General features: G+C 36.6%; 1 protein-coding gene across 1 annotated transcript in view; it reads left to right on the plus strand.

Moving 5' to 3' along the window:
* Positions 1-19,483, plus strand: part of pld4 (phospholipase D family member 4) — a 39,114-nt gene that overhangs the window by 1,922 nt on the left and 17,709 nt on the right. The window contains exons 4-8 of the mRNA XM_079833969.1: positions 5,875-6,050; positions 14,208-14,391; positions 14,465-14,585; positions 15,900-16,429; positions 16,527-17,387. Of these exons, the coding sequence (XP_079690095.1) occupies positions 5,875-6,050; positions 14,208-14,391; positions 14,465-14,585; positions 15,900-16,429; positions 16,527-17,387 (1,872 nt within the window). The remainder of the gene's footprint in view (positions 1-5,874; positions 6,051-14,207; positions 14,392-14,464; positions 14,586-15,899; positions 16,430-16,526; positions 17,388-19,483) is intronic.

The following is a 19,483-nucleotide window of genomic DNA, read 5'->3' on the forward strand; positions in this document are numbered from 1 at the left end:
AGAGAAGTAGACTATGTCCCGTTAATTCAGTGGTAAGAAATCAATGCAATGTTATTCCAGTTAATGTAAGTTAATCTTTATTCATTTTTTAATGTCTGTGAATAAAATTCATATTTTGAAACCCCATATTGTGTTGAAGTAGCCTAATTGTTATTTGGTACTTAAACGTAAAACCTGGTTGTGGTAGGCTACAGTGTCAGTGATACAAGTTACAAAATACATATTAATGCATAAATTCAATTTGATTTAATCCTCAATATGAAGGTTAATGTGATTGTATTATTTCTTTTGATTACATAAGTTCAAAACAAGACATGGTCTGGGAACCAAAAATTGTTATCTGGGTTTTAACAGTGAATCGCAAATCTGGTGCAAATCCGCATCGGTCAGAAGATTTCTGAACTGCTGTTTTCTCACTGCTGTCATTTTTTGTTGTGTTTATTTTGTTTTTGAGAGGAAAACGAGCTGCACATATTTACATATTCATGTAATCTAACAGTCTACAGTAGCGTGCAAGGCGCCGCGATGTTTGTTAACGGTATATCGCTGCAAAGGTATTTCCGACTTCTTTTTACTTCTAAGCAAAGAATGAAAACTAATTTTGCCGTGGGTATATCAGGGCCTTGAATCACGTTCAGTCTCTGTATGTTTACGACAAGCCGTTTTGACTTTTATTAATTTTATTCCCAGGATATGAATTCTTGATATCAACAATTCAAATTTCACTAAATAAGATTTCTACCTTTAACAATGGCAATTTTTGATATCAGGAATTCGATTTCAACTGGTATAAACTGTAATCCTTGATATCTGTAATTTTATTTTCACTAGTTAAACGTCACCATAGGCTGCCATTCAAATTCTATTGTTGATATCAAGAATTGATTTCTTAGTTGAAATGCCAATTTCCCACATCAGAAATATTACTAGGTAAAACCACAATTCTTTTACATCAATAATTACGTGGTTTCTAGTGCAAATGTCTATTCATGATATCAACAATTGAATTTCTACCAGTAAAAATGTTCATTTCTGATATCATGAATGTGATTGTTAGTAAGAATATGGCAAGCCGTTTTGACCAGGATATGAATTCTTGATATCAACATTTAAATTTCCACTAGTAAAAATGTTAATTCTTGATATCAACAATAACGTCATCACTCGCGGAAATACAAATTCTTGATATCAAGAATTACATTTCAACTATACTATACTATAACTAAACTATAATTCTTGATATCTGTAATTTGTATTTCAGTTAAACGTCACCATAGGCTGCCATTCAAATATTGTTGATATCAAGATTTCTTACTTTGAAATGCCAATTTCACACATCAGAAATACAATTCTTACTAGTAAAAATCATAATTTCTGGTTACTAGTGCAAATGTCGATTCTTGTTATCAACAATTGAATGGCTTTTAGTAAAAATGTATGGCAAGCCGTTTTAGCTTTTATTCATGCCCAGGAAATGAATTCTTGATATCAACAAGTACATTTTCACTAGTTAAAATGTTTTTTGTATATCAATAATTTGATTGCTACCAGTGACAATGTTAATTTCTGATATCATGAATGCGATTGTTACTTGTAAGAAAGCCATTTTATATATCTGAAATGACTCTCCTAATTATTGATGTCAGAAATACATTTTCAGATATCAGAAATAACAAATGTAACATGTTGAAATACTTTTACATACATCAATTTATATTTTTACTAACTACGTAATTATGATGATCATCAAAAATGATGATTTTTACTAGTAAGAATTGTATTTCTGATCTAAAGTAAAACGTACCCATCATCAAATATGCTCCATAATAAACAAATTTCATAAAATAATAAAAAAAAAATTAAAAACAGTAAAAATCCAAACACCAGCCTTTTCAGAAATGGAAAAATTGCAGATGTACTTTTCTTCTGTAAAAGTGCAGGTAATGTTTAAATAGTGCAACTTTGATGAAAAACATCACAGGTCGGTCCGTGTACTTTTTCGTTAATTCAATTTTCCTTATAGAAACGGTATTAAATAGCAAAAAACGGCTCCTTTTTCGTTTTTTTCTTCTTCGTTTTTTAAACAAAACGAAAAACAAGAATTCCGCTTGATTTTTCGTTCAGAGGTGGAAAATTAATAAACGGCTTGAATATTCGATTTCTAGACCTGGGCGGGAATTATACGCCCCTTTCTGCTGATTGGTCAGCCGAAGATCAAACCGTTCCGTCATCAGTTCTTCCTCAGTACCGCACGGCAGAATAATAGTCCTGCGCTGCTACGGATTCTTAACGTGTTTATTGCAGCTACATTTAATCTTTTATTCATAAAACAATCAGATTAACGAATGGCTCGACACAACCCATCCTGTGTAGATATAGATTCACATACACTTCGCATCAGCTGGGTATGGCAGGATATATGACAATTAAATATCTCCTGAACACTTCAATAGGCCTACTGGTCTGTGCTTGACTGTTGGCGTTCTTCTGCTTATTTAGTTCATTCAGTTTAATTAACCCATCGCAATTTAGGCTATTGAAACTGTTGTTCTCCGGTTTTCAGTTAGTCAGAATGACAGTTCTTGCGTGAATCGGCCCAATATACCCAAGTCTAAAGTTTAAAATATTTAATTTACAACTATTAAAGGGTTAGTTCACCCAAAAATGAAAATTCTGTCATTAATTCCTCACCCTCACGTCGTTCGACACCCGTAAGACCTCCGTTCATATTCGGAACACAAATGAAGATATTTTAGTGTAAAGCTGATGCTGAGAAAGGCTTCAGATTGGCCTCCATTGGCATTCAGTACACTTATACTCCCAAGACGGATAAAAGGCACTTAAACATCGTTACAAAGTCCATCTCACCACAGTGACTCTACAATAATCTTACGATGCGACGACAATAGTTTTTGTGCGCAAAAATAAAAATCAAAATAACACCTTTATCCAACTTGTTACTGCCTTCCGTGTGTGCCTCCACGACGCATGCGCGAGAATATGACGCAGATCCGGCGTTCGGACACATGACCCAGAAGAGATTTGTTTACAATCAGAGGAAGACGCGCGTATCTCAGCTGTTGGATTCTACATTGATCGTGCTTTAGGTCTCGGCGTAGTGCTCAAAATGGGGTTAAAGTGTGTATTTCATGGATTCCCGAACCCCGGCGCTACGTCATATTCTCGCGCATGCGTCGTGGAGGCACACACGGAAGTCGAGAAAAAGTTGGATAAAGGTGTTATTTTGATTTTTTTTTGCGCACAAAAACTATTGTCGTCGCATCGTAAGATTATTGTAGAGTCACTGTGGTGAGATGGACTTTGTAACAACATTTTAAGTGCCTTTTATGGGTCTTGTGAGTATAAGTGTACTGAATGCCAATGGAGGCCTATCTGAAGCCTTTCTCAGCATCAGATTTACACTAAAATATCTTCATTTGTGTTCTGAATATGAACGGAGGTCTGACGGGTGTCGAACGACATAAGGGTGAGTAATTAATGACAGAATTTTCATTTTTGGGTGAACTAACCCTTTAATATTCATGTATATCTTAATCTATTTATTTTTATTAGTGTGTATTTAATTTTCAGCTAATTAAATTAATTTAAATCTTAATTTATTTATTTTTACTGGGTAACCAGGGTAGGCTATGACAGCCTCATATATCCTGCCATACCCAGCTGATGCGAAGTGTATGTGAATATATATCTACACAGGAGAAAGCCCTGTCTAGGCACGGGACGGGTTGTGTCGACGTGACAGCAGCAAGCAGGCTCCTGATTGGTTAACGCGCCGCAAATTGACGCCAAAGTTCAGATTTTTCAACTCGGGCGTCTGACGCGAATTCGCTTCAAACGCGTGAATGCACAAAAAGTAGGGGAGAGCAGGGACCATTTTTCAGAAAATCGTAATTTTAAAAGATAATGTTTTAGACTGAGATATATTTTTGCTGTGGCCAATAACTCACAAGTGTGGTCTATCAATAGCAGGTGGTATTTTGTACAAATGTAGAACGACTACAGTATAATTTCACTTTGAACATAAGCTGCACATTGTTACTTTTGACCCCATCAGGTGGGACGACAGTAACTCAACAATACAAGCTAGATTTTTTGGTGCTACTCTTGTTTTTATTAAACATACCTGACTATGACCTTGTTAATATGTAACTGCAAACATATTTTGTCCTTTATCTTTGCAAAAAAATTGTTAAATTACATTTTCATTTTATATGTTAAAGTTCATCAAATGTTTCAAATGTAATATGACAGTAGAAACTTGAATTGTTTAGAATATTTTTTATTTGCAATGTCAATCTATTTGATAAGTTTCTTCAACAGTATGAACAATATAAAAATTAAATTAAATTTGCATAATATGCATTATATATATAATAGCGGGACAAAAGTGACAAGTGTTACTTTCGTCCCGACAGGAAGTCCTGACATTTAAACACGATTTACTTTTATACTGAAAAACTCTGAAAAGACAAACCTTCAGGGTGTGTAGCAGCACTAAATAACCCGTAGATTGATCATTACTGTGACACATGAAACAAGAAACACAACTTGTAATTAGAAAAAAAAGTACAGCTTCATTAATTTACTTGCCGTACTTGAAAACTGCATTTCGGACCTAACCGCGGAAAACAATGGCGGAATCACGTGATATTTGGCAGATCCGTCAAGGGTTGAACGTGCTGTCATAGCTTGAAATGCAAATGTATTCAGGGCTCGGAGAAAATCGCGTTGTTACTTTCGTCCCGTGTTACTTTCGCCCCGGTTCTCCCCTACCACTCGCGCAAGACGCTCAATTCACGTCAAATTCGCGTCATTCGCGCAAACTGGACGCGCAAATGAGGCAATATCGCGTCCATCGCGCTGCGCGAAACGCGTCTATCGCGCCGCGCTTTCCATTGACTTCACATTGAAATCCCTCGCTATTCGCGTTTGGTGTGATCGCAGCATTAGGAATTAATAAAAGTCCAAATGGCTTGCCGTAGTGTTTTAAGAGTGCCAGCGAGCAATGCGTTTCTGCTGCAGTTCACCTAACGGCCACCGGTGTCGCTAATAACCAGTTTCTGAATTCTACACAGCTTCATCTCGTCTACAGGTTTGATGATTATATCTCATATGGACATGTGCTGCGTCCCAATTCGCATACTATCCGTACTAAATAGTATTCGAAAAAAGAATTAGTATGTCCCAAATCTTAGTGTGTTGAAAAAAGTATTCCAAAGATTCCTGGATGGTTTACTATTTCCGGTCAGAATCCGAAGTGCAGATCGACGCGCACTCTAACGGCTGATATTGCCCACAACCCATTGCGAGATGGACGAGGATTCGATTAGAACTACAAACGCGGATAAAAAATGTTTAAAAAACTACAAACATGACGGTTACGCGAGTCTGACGGTTAAGTGGAGAGGATTAGATAAAGTGGTTTGAGTGAGCAATTATCAGTATTTAACCTGACGGAAAGATATTTATTCAATATTATCCACATTATATTTCTCCTTCAGCAGCTTTGAGAACTTTTGTAATGATACGTTTGGCCATTAACTTATGAGAGGAGTCTCTGCATTAAAGACCCACGAAAGGCAGATCAACGAGCGACTACATTTCTCTCCGATACGGTAGGAAATTAAATTGAAAGTGGAGGATTTGAACTGTGACGATGATTGACAGGGCAGTTTAAACGGTGACGCGCGTAACAGAGTCCGTTAAAGATGACGAAGTAGTCCCAAAGCTTGCATACTCTTCTGCTACACACTCAAAAGTATGTACTTTTTCTTCACAAAAAGAGTACATACTTTTAGGACGTAGTATAAGTAGGCGAATTGGGACGCAGCCATGATGTTCTTCTGTTGGCAGGAATCCCAGTGCTCCATGTCTGCCCTGTTGGCCACTGGATGCCTGATCGTTTTAGGGGTTTTATTGGCCATCGTGGTAATAGAGAAATTAAAGAACGAGGATGAAATCAACAAGGCTTTGAGTCCGCATGACGCGCCGATATGCTGTGACCACACCGACCCCAGTGAGCAGAGCAGGTGAGTGCACTTCCTGTTTTCATGCTCTCACTTCCTGCCACCTTCAGCACTTCTTGAGTTTCAGACTGAAGACGAGTTTATAAGAAACTTCTTTGTCTTTTGATTTTGCTGATACATTAGATCTGACCTTTAGTTTAGATTCAATTTCATTTTCTTTAAGTAACTTGTATGAATTTCCCAAGTGAAATCAGACTCAACCACACTTTATTATCATCACATTTCTTTGACACACTCGTGACTGAAATCAGATTGAAATATTGTGATTTAAGATCAAATCACATTTAAACAAATTATTTAAATGAGATTTATTGTATTGTAAAAGTTTCCTTTTGTTTTAAAATCTCATACGTTAAGATTATTTTATTTGAATAATTCACTTTTATTCTAAATTCATAATATTTAAAGATTATTTAACTGAAATATTTTTGATTGATACAGTAGAATTGAACATTTTTGGACCAATATTTATTTATCTGTTTGAACATTAACTTGTGTGTTTGATTGACGCTGTGTTATTTGATATTATATATAGTTTGAATTCGATTTTTTTCTGTTTTCATTTAAATTGTAGTTAGCTTTATATATAGTCTTTATTAAGTTTTATTATAGTTTTAGCTTATTTAGTTTGACTTATTTTAGTACTTTAACTAACTGACAATGAGAAATATTGCCTTGGAAATACCAGTAGAAAAATGGAAAACTTGGAAAAATGTTTTTTTATGGTTTTAGTGTTAGTTAACAATAACAACCCTAATAATTAACTAATAATAAAATAACCCTAATAATAAAAATAGGGGTGGAAGAAAAGGTCGATGCATCGCGATTCGTTATCTAACGATTCAGAATCGATTCTGTGTTCAATTCAACACTTTTGATGTGAAACAAAGTCTCAACTTTAAAATGTTGTCTTCTTTTAAAGAAATGTAAACGTTTTGTGGCTGTTTAATGTGTGGCTGCAGCTCCTCAGTTAAAGCTGCTCATGAACCCATCATCTCTTCCTTCTAGTTCATTGATAAGCATCAAATAAACATCAATGAACACTAAAATAAATGTTGTTTTAACCGCAGAAAGACGTCAACACACACCGTTTTTCAAGTTCAAGTCCACTGATGTTAATCCACTAACTCTACCAGCTGCTTTGTCGGACAAACCGGCAGATTCTGCGATGTGATTGGTCAGATCACCTGTCAATCAAACGTGAAGGGTGAAATTGAAGATAAAATGGACAAACTACGACCTGCTCCATCAAATTTGAAATAGATGGATGGATGAATAGATAGATAGATGGATGGATGAATAGATGGATGAATATATGGATGAATAGATGGATGAATAGATGGATGAATAGATGGATGAATAGAAAGATAAATAAATAAATAGATAGATGGATGAATAGATAAATAAATAAATAGATGGATGGATGAATAGATAGATGGATGAATAGATGGATAAATAAATAGATGGATGGATGAATAGATAGATGGATGGATGAATAGATGGATGGATGAATAGATGGATAAATAAATAGATGGATGGATGAATAGATAGATGGATGGATGAATAGATGGATGGATGAATAGATAGATAGATGGATGGATGAATAGATGGATGAATATATGGATGAATAGATGGATGAATAGATGGATGAATAGAAAGATAAATAAATAAATAGATAGATGGATGAATAGATAAATAAATAAATAGATGGATGGATGAATAGATGGATGGATGAATAGATGGATAAATAAATAGATGGATGGATGAATAGATAGATGGATGGATGAATAGATGGATGGATGAATAGATGGATAAATAAATAGATGGATGGATGAATAGATAGATGGATGGATGAAAAATTCCATTTATTTATCAATCTATTCATCCATCCATCTACCTATTCATCCATCCATCTATTCATCCATCCATCTATTCATCCATCCATCTATTTATTTATCCATCTATTTATCCATCCATCTATTCATCATCTATCCATCTATCTATTCATCCATCTATTCATCCATCTATCCATCCATTTATTCATCCATCTATTTATTTATCCATCTATTCATCCATCCATCTATCTATTCATCCATCCATCTATTAATCTATCCATCTATTCATCCATCCGTCCATCTGTTCATCCATCTATTTATCCATCTATTTATCCATCTATTTATTCATTCATCCATCCATCTATTTATTTATCCATCTATCCATCCATCCATCTATTTATTTATCCATCTATTCATCCATCCATCCATCCATCTATTCATCCATCCATCTATTTATTCATCCATCCATCTATCCATCTATTCATCCATCCATCTATCTATTTATCCATCTATTCATCCATCCATCCATCCATTCATCCATCTATCCATCTATTCATCTATTCATCTATATATTCATCCATCTATTTATCAATTTATTCATCCATCCATCTATCCCTCTATTCATCCATCCATCCATCTATTCATCCATCCATCTTTCTATTTATCCATCTATTCATCCATCCATCCATCTATCCATCTATCCATCTATTTATCCATCTATCCATCTATTCATCCATCCATTCATCCATCTATCCATCTTTTTATCCATCTATTCATCCATACATCTATCTATTTATCCATCTATTCATCCATCCATCCATCCATCCATCCATCCATCCATTCATCCATCTATCCATCTATTTATCCATCTATTCATCCATCCATCTATCTATTTATCCATCTATTCATCCATCTATCCATCTATTTATCCATCTATTCATCCATCCATCTATCTATCTATGAAATTATATATTTATATGAAAATAAATAATAAAAATAATTACAAATACAAACAATTGTAGAAATAATGTGATGGACTCTCCATCTATTCATCCATCCATCTATCTATTTATCCATCCATTCATCCATCTGTCCATCTATTCATCCATCCATCTATCTATTTATCCATCCATTCATCCATCCATTCATCCATCTATCCATCTATTTATCCATCTATTCATCCATCTATTTATCCATCTATTCATCCATACATCTATCTATTTATCCATCTATTGATCCATCCATCTATCTATCTATGAAATTATATATATATGAAAATAAATAATACAAATAATTACAAATACAAACAATTGTAGAAATAATGTGATGGACTCTCCATCCATCCATCCATCCATCTATCTATTCATCCATCCATATTTCTATTTATCCATCTATTCATCCATCCATCCATTCATCCATTCATCCATCTATCCATTTATTTATCCATCTATTCATCCATCCATACATCTATCTATTTATCCATCTTTTCATCCAGCCATCCATCCATCCATTCATCCATCTATTTATCCATCTATTCATCCATCCATCTATCTATCTATGAAATTATATATATATGAATAGATAGATAGATGGATGGAATAATAGATGGATGGATGGATGAATAGATAGATGGATGGATGGATGAATAGATGGATGAATATATGGATGAATAGATGGATGAATATATGGATGAATAGATGGATGGATGGATGAATAGATGGATGAATAGATAGATGGATGGATGAATATATGGATGAATAGATGAATGGATGGATGAATATATGGATGAATAGATGGATGGATGGATGAATAGATGGATGAATAGATGGATGGATGAATAGATAGATAGATAAATAAATAAATAAATAAATAGATAGATAGATGGATGAATAGATAGATGGATGGATGAATAGATGGATGGATGGATGAATAGATGGATGGATGAATAGATGGATAAATAAATAGATGGATGGATGAATAGATGGATGGATGGATAGATGGATAAATAAATAGATGGATGGATGAATAGATAGATGGATGGATGAATAGATGGATGAATATATGGATGAATAGATGGATGGATGGATGAATATATGGATGAATAGATGGATGGATGGATGAATAGATGGATGAATAGATGGATGGATGAATAGATAGATAAATAAATAAATAAATAAATAAATAGATAGATGGATGAATAGATGGATGGATGAATAGATGGATGGATGGATGAATAGATGGATGGATGGATGGATGAATAGATGGATAAATAAATAGATGGATGGATGAATAGATGGATGGATGGATAGATGGATAAATAAATAGATGGATGGATGAATAGATAGATGGATGGATGAATAGATAGATGGATGGATGAATAGATAGATGAATGGATGAAAAATTCCATTTATTTATCCATCTATTCATCCATCCATCTACCTATTCATCCATCCATCTATTCATCCATCCATCTATTCATCCATCCATCTATTTATTTATCCATCTATTTATCCATCCATCTATCTATTCTTCCATCTATCCATCTATCTATTCATTCATCTATTCATCCATCTATCCATCCATTTATTCATCCATCTATTTATTTATCCATCTATTCATCCATCCATTTATTTATTTATCCATCTATTCATCCATCCATCTATCTATTCATCCGTCCATCTGTTCATCCATCTATTTATTCATCCATCCATCCATCCATCTCTACATCCATCCATCTATCTATTCATCCATCCATCTATCTATTTATCCATCTATTCATCCATCCATCCATCCATCCATCCATCTATCCATCTATTTATCATTCCATTCATCCATCTATTCATCCATCCATCTATCTATTTATCCATCTATTCATCCATCCATCCATCCATTCATCCATCTATTCATCCATCTATTCATCCATCCATCCATCCATCCATCTATACATCTATTTATCCATCTATTCATCCATCTATCCATCTATTCATCCATCCATTCATCCATCTATCCATCTTTTTATCCATCTATTCATCCATACATCTATCTATTTATCCATCTATTCATCCATCCATTCATCCATCTATCCATCTATTTATCCATCTATTCATCCATCCATCTATCTATTTATCCATCTATTCATCCATCTATCCATCTATTTATCCATCTATTCATCCATCCATCTATCTATCTATGAAATTATATATTTATATGAAAATAAATAATAAAAATAATTACAAATACAAACAATTGTAGAAATAATGTGATGGACTCTCCATCTATTCATCCATCCATCTATCTATTTATCCATCCATTCATCCATCTGTCCATCTATTCATCCATCTATTCATCCATCTATTTATCCATCTATTCATCCATCCATCCATCTATTCATCCATCCATCTATCTATTCATCCATCCATCTTTCTATTTATCCATCTATTCATCCATCCATCTATCTATTCATCCATCCATCTTTCTATTTATCCATCTATTCATCCATCCATCCATCCATTCATCCATCTATCCATCTATTTATCCATCTATTCATCCATCTATTTATCCATCTATTCATCCATCCATCCATCTATTCATCCATCCATCTTTCTATTTATCCATCTATTCATCCATCCATCCATTCATCCATCTATCCATCTATTTATCCATCTATTTATCCATCTATTCATCCATCTATTCATCCATATAATTATCCATCCATTCATCCATCTATCCATCTATTTATCCATCCATTCATCCATACATCTATCTATTTATCCATCTATTCATCCATCCATCCATTCATCCATCTATTCATCCATCCATTCATCCATACATCTATCTATTTATCCATCTATTCATCCATCTATTCATCCATATAATTATCCATCCATTCATCCATCTATCCATCTATTTATCCATCCATTCATCCATACATCTATCTATTTATCCATCTATTCATCCATCCATCCATTCATCCATCTATCCATCTATTTATCCATCTATTCATCCATCCATCCATTCATCCATCTATTCATCCATCCATATTTCTATTTATCCATCTATTCATCCATCCATTCATTCATCCATCTATCCATCTATTTATCCATCTATTCATCCATCCATTCATCTATCTCTCCATTTATTTATCCATCTATTCATCCATACATCTATCTATTTATCCATCTATTCATCCAGCCATCCATCCATCCATTCATCCATCTATTTATCCATCTATTCATCCATCCATCTATCTATCTATGAAATTATATATATATGAATAGATAGATAGATGGATGGAATAATAGATGGATGGATGAATAGATATATGGATAGATGGATGAATAGATGGATGAATATATGGATGAATAGATGGATGGATGGATGGATGGATGGATGAATATATGGATGAATAGATGGATGAAATATGGATGAATAGATGGATGGATGGATGAATAGATGGATGAATAGATAGATGGATGGATGAATAGATGGATGAATAGATGGAATATATGGATGAATAGATGGATGGATGAATAGATGGATGAACAGATGGATGGATGGATGAATAGATGGATGAATAAATGGATGGATGAATAGATAGATAAATAAATAGATAGATGGATGAATAGATAGATGGATGGATGAATAGATGGATGGATGGATGAATAGATAGATGGATGGATGAATAGATGGATGGATGGATGGATGGATGAATAGATGGATAAATAAATAGATGGATGGATGAATAGATGGATGGATGGATAGATGGATAAATAAATAGATGGATGGATGAATAGATAGATGGATGGATGAATAGATGGATGGATGGATGAATAGATAGATGAATGGATCCATCCATCCATTCATCCATCTATTTATCCATCTATTCATCCATACATCTATCTATTTATCCATCTATTCATCCATCCATCTATTAATCCATCCATCCATCTATTCATCCATCCATCTTTCTATTTATCCATCTATTCATCCATCTATTCATCCATCTATTCATCCATCCATCCATCCATCATATATTCATCCATCCATCCATCCATCCATCCATCTATTCATCCATCTATTTATCCATATATTCATCCATCCATCCATCTATTAATTCATCCATCCATCCATCCATCTATTCATCCATCCATCTTTCTATTTATCCATCTATTCATCCATCCATCCATCCATTCATCCATCTATCCATCTATTTATCCATCTATTCATCCATCTATCCATCTATTTATCCATCCATTCATCCATCTATTCATCCATCCATTCATCCATACATCTATCTATTTATCCATCTATTCATCCATCCATCTATCTATTTATCCGTCTATTCATCCATCCATCCATCTATTTATCCATCTATTCATCCATCTATCTATCTATCTATGAAATTATATATTTATATGAAAATAAATAATAAAAATAATTACAAATACAAACAATTGTAGAAATAATGTGATGGACTCTCCATCTTTTCATCCATCCATCCATCTATTCATCCATCCATTCATCCATCTGTCCATCTATTCATCCATCTATTTATCCATCTATTTATCCATCCATCTATCCATCCATCCATCTTTCTATTTATCCATTTATTCATCCATCCATCCATCCATTCATCCATCTATCCATCCATCCATTCATCCATCTATCCATCCATCTATCCATCTATTCATCCATCCATTCATCCATCTATCCATCTATTTATCCATCTATTCATCCATACATCTATCTATTTATCCATCTATTCATCCATCCATCTATTCATCCATCCATCTATCTATCTATGAAATTATATATATATATGAAAATAAATCATTATAAATAAATAAATAATTACAAATACAAACAATTGTAGAAATAATGTGATGGACTCTCCATCTATCCATCCATCTATTCATCCATCTATCTATCTATCTATCTATGAATATATATATATATATATATATATATATATATATATATATATATATATATATATATATATATATATATATATATATATGAAAATAAATAATACAAATAACTATAAATAGAAAAAATTACATGCATTATTTATCTTAATTAGTCACAAGTCTTATTTCTACTGGTATTTCTATATTTCTACACTTGATTATCTTTTGAAGATGATTATTTTATTAATATAATATTTCAACTTATTTATTATATTTCTATTTCATTTATTCATAGGGCGTAACTTAATCACGTTTCTCTGAGTGATGATACAGAGACCTTTGACCTTCAGATGTGATGGCTCTGACTTCCGGATCAATAAATGACTTTGAGCAATAATGTGTTCATGTTGTCCTAGTATTGTCCTGGTGGAGAGTTTTCCTCCCAGTATGGATTACGGGGGGAACGCCAGCGCTGGGAAGAGCCTGTATGAAGCCTGGAAGGATCTTCTGTCTTTGGCCACCAAACGAGTGGACGTGGCGTCTTTCTACTGGTCCCTGACGGCGGACGACATCAATGTGAACTCCAGCGATGACCGAGCCGTAAGCCCCGCCCACTCTCATGAGCTGCCTCATATCGCCGGGTCTGAACCGTAATGTCATGTTTGTGTCCCAGGGCCGGGAGATTCTGGAGGAGTTCAGAGCGCTGCCCTCCAGGAATGTGTCCGTGCGAGTGGTGACCAGCATCCCGACAGTGGCTCCCAACTCAACTGACCTACAAGTGCTGAGAGAAAACGGTCAGGAATGATGCATTATTTTACACTTTACTAAGTTTTAATTTTATGTATGTGTGTGAGTGTGAGTGTGTGTGTGAACATCGTCTTGTAAAATGGCCCCAAGTTAACAAGGAGAAGGAGTGGCTCCAGTTTAGGGATGCGCGGTATACCGGTACTGGAAAAATACCGGTATATATTTTATTTCAAACGATACGATATCATGATTTTGCTATTTTCGGTATATGCTGCTGTTCCGAAGTTCACCGCTAGGTGGCAGCGCGCTACCCAAACTGACGTGAAACCGGCAAATGTGGCAACAGAACAAGATGAATACAGCAGTTGAATCTCACTCAACACGCACAAAACTCATTAATAAAGAGAGTAGACGTGAAATTTGGAATTACTTTGCTTATAAAACTGCTGAAGAACCACCAAACCTTGCCAAGCATCGCTCACTTCATTCCTGACTTGTAAGACATTAAGAGATCGACAGGTGAGTGCATAATTCTAACGATCTAATTTAGACATTTTTCTTTTAACACTGATCAACGCACATACACAAGATCGTATTGTTTAAATTAATATCCAGCATTCGTTTCAACCAGTGACGTTTAGACCTCATAATATTTGCATGCATACTATTACACTATTTACATCCGCGAAAGACATAACGTTACCCAACTGTGTTTATGTATCTACTCACTAAAGATTGACATTTTTAACATAATTTTGTGTGTATTTGACTGAGGAAAAACAACTTAATTTGGAATGCGCGAGCTCTTTAGGCTTATGTGTGTGTGTGTGTGTGTGTTTGTTTGTTGTTGGCATGAGCGCAAAGAAAACTCTCTCTCAAAGAGCTCTCATCCCATATGTATTACGAAATGCTATAAAATCGCGTGCATGTTCAAATTGGCGAGGTTTAAGAAGACGTGGGCAGTAATTTCCGTCAGTTGTCCCGCAACGGAAGCGAAATTGTTGAATCTGAGCACGCAGATTGCTTTTATAGTGCAGGTGCGATGTCTTTTGAAGCCAGAAGACATTTTCTCTGGCAAAATTACTTACAAGGAAGTTTCCAAATGACTGATTGATGTGATAATCTTTGTTGATTAATTTAATAATAAACATTTGCGGTAATTTCACGCTTCATAAACCCAAAACTTGCGAGAGTGAGTAAAATTATGCGCAATACCCGCATCAAAATTCAGACCCTGTATGGTATCGATTTAATATCGGTTCTTCGGTATTAGATTGTGGTACCGTACCGAAGACAAAATTGTGGTATCGAGCCATCCCTACTCCAGTTTGACGAAGACGCCGATAATAACATCTTGGAAGCAGTAGTCAAGGGTGACGCAGCTGAGAGATTTGGGCTGGAGGAGAAGAAAGTAGTGAACCTCCCCTACACTATGAACAACAGGGTGAATAAGATCCACCAGCTTAGGCAAGAGCTGAAGAGTCTGAGGGGGAGGTTCAAGGAGGCGAGGGAGGAGGAGAGGGGTCCCCTAGCAGAGTTGCATGTCATCCTCCGTAAGAAGCTCATGATTCTGAGGAGAGCGGAGTGGCACAGGAGGAGGAGGAAAGAGAGGGCCAGGAAGCGGGCTGCCTTCATAGCGAATCCCTTTGGGTTCACAAAGCAGCTTCTTGGGAAGAAGCGGAGTGGCTGGCTCACCTGCTCCAAAGCTGAGATCGACCATCACCTCAGAGACACCTTCTGTGACAGATCCAGGGAGCAAGATCTGGGCCACTGCCAGCACCTGATTGATCCACCTGCACCAACTCTGGACTTTGACGTGAAGGAGCCCAGCAGGGAGATCCAGGAGGTGATCAAAACGGCCAGAGCAAGCTCAGCCCCAGGACCTAGTGGGGTACCTTACAAGGTTTATAAGAACTGCCCGAGGCTACTCCACAGGCTCTGGAAGATCCTGAAGGGTCATATGGAGGAGTGGAAAGGTTGCTCAGCAGTGGCGGTTTGAAGAAGGGGTGTGGATTCCTAAAGAGGAAGAGTCAAAGATCATCGACCAGTTCAGAAACATCTCGCTGCTCAGTGTTGAGGGAAAGATATTCTTCAGCATCGTTGCTAGGCGGCTGACCAACTACCTCCTGAGGAATTCGTACATTGACACCTCGGTCCAGAAAGGAGGGATCCCGGGGTGTCTGGAGCACTCTGGCGTGGTCACACAGCTGATCAATGAAGCCCGGGAGAACAAGGGGGACCTGGTGGTGCTGTGGTTGGACCTTACAAACGCCAATGGGTCCATACCCCACAAACTGGTTGAGGAGGCCCTGCGCCGGCACCACATCCCAGACAAGTTTAGAGACCTCATTCTGGACTACTACGACAGTTTCAGTCTGAGAGTCTCTGTGGGGTCTACAACATCAGACTGGCACAGGCTTGAGAAGGGTATTATCACTGGATGCACAATTTCAGTGATATTATTCGCACTTGCCATGAATATGCTGGTAAAGTCTACAGAGGTCCAGGGCAGAGGTCCCCTCACCAAGTATGGTGTTCGCCAGCTGCCCATTAGGGCTTTTATGGATGACCTGATGGTGACAACACCACACGTCCCAAGGGGCAGGTGGATCCTGAAGGGCTTGGAAGAGATGACCACCTGGGCTTGCATGTGCTTCAAGCCAGCAAAGTCTAGATCTCTGGTGTTGAAGAAAGGAAAGGTTACCAACAAGTTCCGCTTCACATTTGGCACGACCCAGAAACCATCAATCACTGAGAAACCAGTGAAGAGCTTGGGAAAGGTGTTCGACTGTAGCCTGAAAGACACGGCAACCAACCTTGAACTGGCGCCTGTCACTGAGAAACACGGAGTTTGAGCTCCCTCCAAAGATTCTCTATTGGGTTTAGGTCTGGAGACTGGCTAGGCCACGCCAGAACCTTGATATGCTTCTTACAGAGCCACTCCTTGGTTATCCTGGCTGTGCTTCGGGTCATTGTCATGTTTGAAGACCCAGCCTCGACCCATCTTCAATGCTCTAACTGAGGGAAGGAGGTTGTTCCCCAAAATCTCGCAATCAGGGCTTAAAAACGGAAAAAAATATCAATCGGTTCACTCCGAGCAGAATCGATATTATAGCGTTTCCGTTTTTGCGTTCCTCAATAAACATTACTGTTCCGAAAACGGTTTGATATGAAAAAATACCGGTTAATAACGTTATTTTAATTTAGCCTATACTTTAAACAAATATGTATAAATGGACTTATTTTCACTCAATAATAATAATATAACGCATGGTAATTAAACTTGAATATTTATTTCATAACATTTTTAAAACCAGAAATACATGCATTAATTACAAAGCATAAACAGCGGACCTGTTTTAATGGAGCGTTAGACAATCGAAAGTGGCTCTTATGCCGAATTATTTTCAGAAGAGTGATAACAATCTTTGTACATAACTTTTTTTCAACACGACTTGTTTTAAAAATTGCATGAATAAAGAATAAATAAACTGGATAACCATTGCTCTTTTAATGCACCGTCAACTGCTAATTTCAAAGCAAACACTGCGCAACACTGCATCACATAATCAAATTCAGTCGGCTGATAAAGCTTGATCATTTAATGCAATATAACATACCATTTAATACGAAGCATCAACCGTCTATATAGAAAACATTGACCTGTCCTGTATTGGCAATCTGAAAGATTATAGGAAAAATGTTTGATAGATGCTAGTAGACTTGGACAGGCTTAAACAAAATCCATAAACTAGCCTAAATCAGTCTATTTGAGCTTAAAGTCCGTACTGCTTATTTAAACGTTCGAAAAGAATGTCCTCCAATACCTGCGCTTTCATTGTAGACCTCAGTAGGGAAAGAAATGTACTGGAGGCATGTAAATGCGCGCTCATACTGCGTAACCGGTAGATTCATAGATGATGGTGCGCGGGCATTTCACTCACGCTTGATCCGTCAACATCACATGCTGTAGCTACTCTATTCATGATTGCTCACTGCCAAATAAAAATATTAAAGAGAACGATAAAATAACGTTATTAACCGGATAATGGTCATTTCAAATTTACGTTTCTGTTCAGAACGATTCAAATTGATTTTGATTTTGTTTCCGTTTTTGTTCCTCTTAAAATTTCGTTCGTTTACGGTTTTCGTTTTCGTTCCTTGAACCGGTTCAGAGCCCTGCTCGCAATACATGGCCCCGGTCATCCTCTCCTTAATACAGTGCAGTCGCCCTGTCCCATGTGCAGAAAAACACCCTAAAACATGATGCTACCACCCCCATGCTTCACAGTAGGGATGGTGTTCTTGGGATGGTACTCATCATTCTTCTTCCTCCAAACATCCCTTTAGTGGAATTATGACCAAAAAGTTCTATTTTGGTCTCATCTGACCACTTGACTTTCTCCCATGACTCCTCTGGATCATCCAAATGGTCATTGGCAAACTTAAGACGGGCCTGGACATGTGCTGGTTTAAGCAGGGGAACCTTCCGTGCCATGCATGATTTCAAACCATGACGTCTTAGTGTATTACCAACAGTAACCTTGGAAACGGTGGTCCCAGCTCTTTTCAGGTCATTGACCAGCTCCTCTCGTGTAGTTCTGGGCTGATTTCTCACCTTTCTTAGGATCATTGAGACCCCACGAGGTGAGATCTTGCATGGAGCTCCAGTCCGAGGGAGATTGACAGTCATGTTTAGCTTCTTCCATTTTCTAATGATTGCTCCAACAGTGGACCTTTTTTCCCCAAGCTGCTTGGCAATTTCCCCGTAGCCCTTTCCAGCCTTGTGGAGGTGTACAATTTTGTCTCTAGTGTCTTTGGACAGCTCTTTGGTTTTGGCCATGTTAGTAGTTGGATTCTTACTGATTGTATGGGGTGGTTGTATGGGGTGGACAGGTGTCTTTATGCAGCTAACAACCTCAAACAGGTGCATCTCATTTAGGAT

This window comes from Gobio gobio (genome assembly GCF_949357685.1).
Source record: "Gobio gobio genome assembly, chromosome: 13".
NCBI lineage: Eukaryota > Metazoa > Chordata > Actinopteri > Cypriniformes > Gobionidae > Gobio > Gobio gobio.